Source organism: Microtus ochrogaster, unplaced genomic scaffold (genome assembly GCF_000317375.1).
Source record: "Microtus ochrogaster isolate Prairie Vole_2 unplaced genomic scaffold, MicOch1.0 UNK36, whole genome shotgun sequence".
Classification (NCBI taxonomy): domain Eukaryota; kingdom Metazoa; phylum Chordata; class Mammalia; order Rodentia; family Cricetidae; genus Microtus; species Microtus ochrogaster.
Genome location: NW_004949134.1, coordinates 2,746,235 through 2,753,237, shown reverse-complemented (window position 1 = coordinate 2,753,237; position 7,003 = coordinate 2,746,235). Strand labels below are relative to the sequence as shown.

General features: G+C 38.1%; 1 protein-coding gene across 1 annotated transcript; it reads right to left on the bottom strand.

Moving 5' to 3' along the window:
- Positions 1-3,465: 3,465 nt before the first annotated feature.
- LOC101985680 (protein PPP4R3C-like) lies at positions 3,466-5,805 on the bottom strand. Its single transcript, XM_005368616.1, has one exon. The coding sequence runs from the start codon at positions 5,803-5,805 to the stop codon at positions 3,466-3,468; it is 2,340 nt and encodes a 779-aa protein (XP_005368673.1).
- Between the last annotated feature and the right edge of the window lie 1,198 nt (positions 5,806-7,003).

Below are 7,003 nucleotides of genomic sequence, written 5' to 3'. Positions count from 1 at the left end.
GTCCTTGAAACTTCCTCTCTTGAATAAAATTTAAAAGATAATAAAGAGGGGGGAGAGAGAGAGAGAATAAAATCTCACAATGGAAGTTATAGTATAACACAGAAAGTCACACAGTGTACCCTTTAGTCTCTATATCTTTAGTTGCAAGTGATTATTGCAAAGAGTCATTGGTCTGGTTCATGGCCTCTGGTTTCAGCTACACCATAGATACTGAGACCTTATTGAGACTTTTCTTGGATTTCCTGTTGTTGCTCTGTGTCATGGAGACCCTGCAGCTTGGATCTTCAGGAATGGTATCTTCATGTGCTCCAGCAGATCATAGGTAGAACAGATGATGAGGTAGGCCAAACTCATAGCCCTGGTTGTGGGCCAGGGTGGTTGCACTGTTAGTTACTCTCCCTGTGTTGTCCTGGTTTGTTTGCCCTACACAGCAAGGAGCAAGGGATGGGTTCTGTTCTTCTCTCAGACCGTCAAGGCCATCTTACTCAAACCTACACCACTAGGGCCAGGCCATCTTACTAATACCTACACCACTAGGGCCACATCTATTAAGTTGCCCAGGTGAGTTTCAGGGGCCACTCTCAGGAGTGATGCATCTAGAGTGGGGAGGACCAACTATCCTACTCTCTCATGATCTTAGGGTCAGCTTTCCCAAGTGTCACAGGTGGTAAGGGATAGGGGGATCTCTCTTACATCCACAGTACAATATGGCAGATGAGGGATGGCACTAGTTTTCCCTAACTCAAGTTCTTGGGGTGGGCCATTCACCTGCATCCTCTTCAACAAGGTTACCTCCACTGTGCTTCCTTAACAAGGCGAAGGGCCGGTTTTCCTGAGTGCTGTAGCTGAGAAAGGGGAGAGACAGCTCCTTTGCATGCAGCAGATGAGTCACAAAGGGCAAGGAGCAGGGGACATCTTTTCCTTACCGATGCTGCCACGTGCCAGACAAACAAGTCATTGGGACAGCTCTTCCACATTCAAGCCCTTGGTGCTAGCTCATCTTCATCCCTACTGTGCTCCCCAGGCAAGGTACAGGGTATGCTCCCCCAAGTGCTGCAGCTAGTAAGGGGGCAGAGCCAGTACTTAGTAGTTTTATAGACAGTGAGGGGCAAGGCCAACTATGCACTGCCCTACACTCTAGGCCTTCAGTGGTATCAGCAGCCACAGATATCAACACAGATCACAGCTACAGGATGGACACAGAAACAGGTATGGGTCTTGGCAGCATCCCAGGCCCAGAAATCAACTTGGTCCCAGGTAGCAAGCAATCCACCCACCTCAGCACATTCCTCACAAACTTCACCTCTTCAGATCTGCCTCTCTGCACAGTACATGAACCAATCTCTCTCTCTCTCTCTCTCTCTCTCTCTCTCTCTCTCTCTCTCTCTTTCTCTCTCTCTCTCTCTCTCTCCCATAACACAATATATTTGCTTGCCATAATAATGCCCAAATGTCTGACTCATGTTTTCTCCTTGGTGTCCAGAGAAGGCTGCCCTGGGTTGCTTTTTTTTTTTTTTTTTTGCTCAGTCTTAATGTGGATGGTCAGAGGACATGTTTTCTCCTCTGTACTGGGGCAGGCTTCCCCAGGTATGCATGTGTGTTGGACTGAATACATTTTGCAATATGAAATGGCCATGAGACTTTCGGGATGAGATATAAAATGTTAGGACTTAAAAATATATAATTGCTTGTTACATAGCAAAAAGGTCAATTAGTGATAGTTAATAACAAAATCTATACTTAGGATACAAAATTTTTGGCATATTTATGAGGCAGTTAAAGACTGGAATAATTGAGATTGAAAGACAACTTGAATGTGTGTGACACTGTACAATGGGCTGATGTCCTACACTAAATTAAAAGAGATATTTGAGGTAAGAATCTGGATGCATCTAGTGGTTTGTAGATTGTGGGTACAAGGTGACATACTGCTTTCAACTCTTCCCACCATTGAATTGTCTACTCCTATACCTTTCCCACTAGGATGGAATGTATTCCCTCACGCTGAAGACAAAATTAAAATTTTCCCTTTTAAGTTGTTTTTATTAGTTACTTTGTTTCAGCAACTAGAGAGAAATATTTATATCCTAATATGTACCTACCACTCTGGGGAAAAGGACAAAGCTTCATTAATGAATGAAAAAATAATTTTAACAATCTGGATATTAGATGCATCCTGTTGTAATACCTGGAGGACCTGTAGAATGCACATTAGGAATAGAATTGTGTTGATACTGATACTTGATATTTCTTTTTTTAATTTACTTTTTAAAGACTTATTTATTTATTTATTATTTATTAAAGATTTCTGCCTCCTCCCTACCACCACCTCCCATATCCCTCCCCCTCCCCCAATCAGTTCCCCCCCTCCATCAGCCCGAAGAGCAATCAGGGTTCCCTGACCTGTGGGAAGTCCAAAGACCACCCACCTCCATCCAGGTCTAGTAAGGTGAGCATCCAAACTGCCTAGGCTCCCACAAAGCCAGTACGTGCAGTAGGATCAAAAACCCATTGCCATTGTTCTTTAGTTCTCAGTAGTCCTCATTGTCCGCTATGTTCAGCGAATGTCTTCTTGAATTTTGCATACAAATGGATGGAAATAGAAAACACTATGCTGAGTGAGGTAAGCCAGACCCAAAAAGAGGAACATGGGATGTTCTCACTCATATTTGGTTTCTAGCCATAAATAAAGGACATTGAGCCTATAATTCGTGATCCTAGAGAAGCTAAATAAGAAGGTGAACCCAAAGAAAAACATATAGGCATCCTCTTGAATAATAACCTTCATCAGGCGATGAAAGGAGACTGAGAGACCCACATTGGAGCACCGGACTGAAACCTCAAGTTCCAAATCAGGAGCAGATGGAGAGAGAGTACAAGCAAGGAACTCAGGACCAGCTGGCCTGGGTCTGAAAAAGCATATGATATTTCTTATCTAAAAAGAAGTACATTCACAACAGCTCATCTAGGATCAAACTTAACATTTTATTCATGAACATATGCACTTAATTGTGCTGAATGTTGTTTCTCATATTAGTCATAAAGTTGAAGTTCAGAGAAGGCTTCACAGAAATGTAAAATCTCTGTTTTTAATATTGACTATTTCACAAAAATGTTTCTTTCATAAAACTTCAATTTATAGACAAAATGCCATTACTAAACTCTTTTTAAAAATAAGCTTTACAATAAAACTTTTGTAGTTGTTCGTAACATAACGACCTGAGTGAAAATTGTATTAGTTTATCAAACTGTTTCCCCTCCCAAACCATGCTGCCAAAATAAGATGTTATCACTCAATGGTAAATTTTTTTCATATAAAATTGAGGCCTATTATTTATCCTATTAGCTACATATTTTACTATATTCAAAAGTCCATAAGAGAAAGATTTTTTTAAAATTATATTTTTCAGCTTGCGATAGTTATCAAAACTTATTTGAATCAAAAGTTGAGGGCCTCATCTTATTTTATGAACCTAGATTAGGTCTTTTTGGGGGAGGTTCTTCTTTTTCCTCTTCATCATCCTGATTATCACTGTCATCGTCATCTTCATCATCAGAATAGTCCACTAAAGAAATCCTCTTGCTACACTGTGATGGACTACTCATTTCTCTATCAGAAGCCTCAGACTGAGATGAACAGTCAAATTCAAATGACTTTTCTTCTGACTGTGCTACTTCGTCTTCACTTGTCTCTTTTAGTTGCATAAGTGTGTCACAAGAACTTTGCAAGTCCTCTCCCAATGGCACAACAGCTCCAGTATCTACTCTAGGACACATTTCTTCCTTGACATCCACCTCCACAACTTTCATATGCTTGAAGTGTAATTTCTTGTATATCATGTCATGTAAATTTCTTTTTACTTTATTTTCTTGTTCCTTCTGTTCTTCATATTTAAATCTCAATCCTTTAAATGTCTGGACATACTCAATTGAATCAAGAGCCATATAAAATTTTTCCACAATGTTTGTAATAAGAGACTTGATGTTTTGCACTCTTATAAATTCAAATAGTTCAATAATAGCTGAGTTTAGCATATTATATCGTCTTCCATTACGAAGTAAAGAACTTATAACAGGTTTAAAAAGATTTTTCCTCACTATGTAAAGATTATAAATTTCATCTTTAAGGCCAATCATCTGTCTCATCAGCCTGAGAGCAGACAAAACCAGAAGAGTGTCCTTTGAATGCATCAACACCAGGACTCTGCTGAGCAAGTTGTTTTTCAAAATATAGTTTTTAATATAAATTTTGTGGTGCTTTACACAAAAACTGAGCATTTCTAAAACTACTCCAAGCAATTGTACATTTTGGTCAATATCAGAATAGATGTTGACTGTGTTATCATCACCATCATTTTGTCCTGTGATAGACAAAATTGGTCCTGCTAAGTTATCCATGCAATGTGTATAGAAAAAAATCATAAATTTACTTCTTTCAGATGCATTACCTGTTATAAACATGTTTTCTGGATCAAGAAGACTACGGAGAACTGCTGTCAAACTTAAAACAACAGAAGATTCAGGATCAGGATCACAGATGATTTGTTTGATCATTATATTGATGAGAAGGTCATCCTTATTTTCACTGTTTTGAGCTTCATCCACTGCATACAGTCGGACTATTTGTGGATTATATTCTACTATATAAGTAAATATATCTACAGCAGCTACTTTTATTTGATGCTCTTGCATACATACTGAAACTTTCAGAGCCCTCATGATTCCAAGCTTTATCACTGTTTTCAATAATGCCTTTTTCTCTAGAACTTTTAAGGTCATGGCAAATTCACAGAATTCCTTAAGGAAAAATAACAACTCACACCGTCTTTCCTCACCTACAATGTTATCTTCTAACTGGGCAAAAATTTCAAGCAAAAACGTTTCATCTTCCTGCAGCATGGTAACTATTTCTATTTTGTTGGAAAAAATGGAAGCTGTAAGATCAGAAAGACGATTCTCATGAAATTTGGATGGTATAGGTAATAGAATGTCATGGATATATTGCATTTTGTAGGTCTGGTGTATTTTTTGCCTAAGTTTGGAGTGTGTTATTGGCATAACTTCCTTAAATTTTGCGTTTTCAGCCAAGAATTTCCTGTGCTGATATGGCTTATCCAAACTAGGGTCATACTCAAGGCATCCTATTACATCCATGATACATTCATCAGAAAACATGGTATTAAACAAATGTGCATCATTGAAAAAGAAGAGTCCTTTAATAATGATACATAAAAAATGTAAGCTTTCCATGTTCTTTTGATCTTCGCAAGTGTGGAACACCAGAAGCAATTTTTTAATGTAATCTAATTTTCCTAAAAGCAGTGCCAGGCATTTCTTGTGGCTTGGAGATTCTTTCACAATAATAAGCAAATCTGCAATGGTTTCAAGCATATTGCATTCAGAGGTGGGTTCCTGGAAGACATACTGGAATTGGGGCACTTCATGAAAACTAGTTAAGTTAACTGCAGGGTCTTGCGATGTTTGTACATTTGGATCTTTATGTTGAACTTGGCAGATATCTTCCCAGACACTTTGACAACACTCTGGGTCTGGGAAATATATTGTCATAGTGCTGTTATTAGCTTCAGGCCAACTAATTAAATGCTTGTATTGTTTCTTATAGGGCACATCTGGATGTATTGTGTACTCTAATAGCAGAGAGCCATCTGACTCTGAGTGAATGAGCAGGCACACACCCTGAAGCCGTTCGATGTATTTGGTGGAAATTTGTCCTCTGCTTATTTGTTTCCATTGCTCATCTACCTTCATGACAAAGACTTTTACAATAGGAAGTCTTTTGCTCATGCGGATTTGTGACCTTGTCATGCTAGACCACATTTTTGTGCAGACCTCAGCTTAGATACTCTGGTACAAGAACGTTGCCGAGGTTGCAATTCTGAAAAATAATAATAAAGCAGATTAGTGGGGGCTAAAAGAATGATACTGGCTAAGAGAGGATATAAGTTCATTAGAATTACCGGGGAAGAAGGCGATGATACTTGTCAATCCTCCGTTACAGAACTATCCCCGACAAATCTCTGTCCTTTGCAGTTCCGTCTCTGAGCCTGCCTTAGTTCTGGAAAGAATCTTGTGATTCACCTAAGGTTCTTCCTAAAAAGAATGGGCTTATGTAACAGATCTGTTAAAGAGACTTGCTTCCCCTACCTTAAAAATGAAAGGCTAGAAAATACGCTTTTGGGTTTTGTTTCTTAACAGATTTTCACTCATCAGAAGTGTGGGGTGAAGGCACTTAAGCAAAAGCAAATTTAATTAGCAATGTTTTGGTCAAGTCATACTATATATCATTTAAAGGCTGGCTCTAACAAGAAGCAAGAATGTATCATCTATAGACAAAATGCTTTCCCAGAAGCATAAAAATAAGATGTAATTTTTCTACAAGATGTGCTCTTACGTCTATCATATTTCTACATAGTAAGGGAAGATCTTGTTCTAAAAACGAATATATCAGCTGTATATGTCCAATCTGTTGAGCCTGAAGTTTCACCTTAATAAAGTGGATGCAACATTTCCTCAAATGTTTTCATTTGACTAATCATGCACATGGTTGTTTTCAAGACCTGGGTCAAAGGATAAGTTAGTTAAAATGTGCCAGGATTGAGAATTAATACTTCTAATTATTTCATTTTCTTTTCTTTTTTCTAATTTTGTGTATCTATTGGGCCTTGAACATGCTATGGCCATTTCTGAGGGTCTTGGACTTGCTAAGGAATGACTCTAAATCTAAACTATGTCATTATTTATATTTGGTAATTATGATGAAGATGATAAGAATAACATTTCTGTGAGTACTTGTTATGAAGGAAGGCATTAACATAATGGATCAACTATCATACTTGAAAGTTTACTACATTTAAAACAGCATGACTTTACCTTTTTTGCCTAATTTTCAGAATAATTTAGCAATATAGGTGTATTAATACACGAATCCCTTAAGGGTCAGGAAACACAAAAAATTCAAATAAATTGTCAGAGTTCACACATT

What these genes read in the sequence shown, in the direction of transcription:
- LOC101985680 (XM_005368616.1), bottom strand. Translation starts at nt 5,805, where the DNA reads ATGAGCAAAAGACTTCCTATTGTAAAAGTCTTTGTCATGAAGGTAGAT.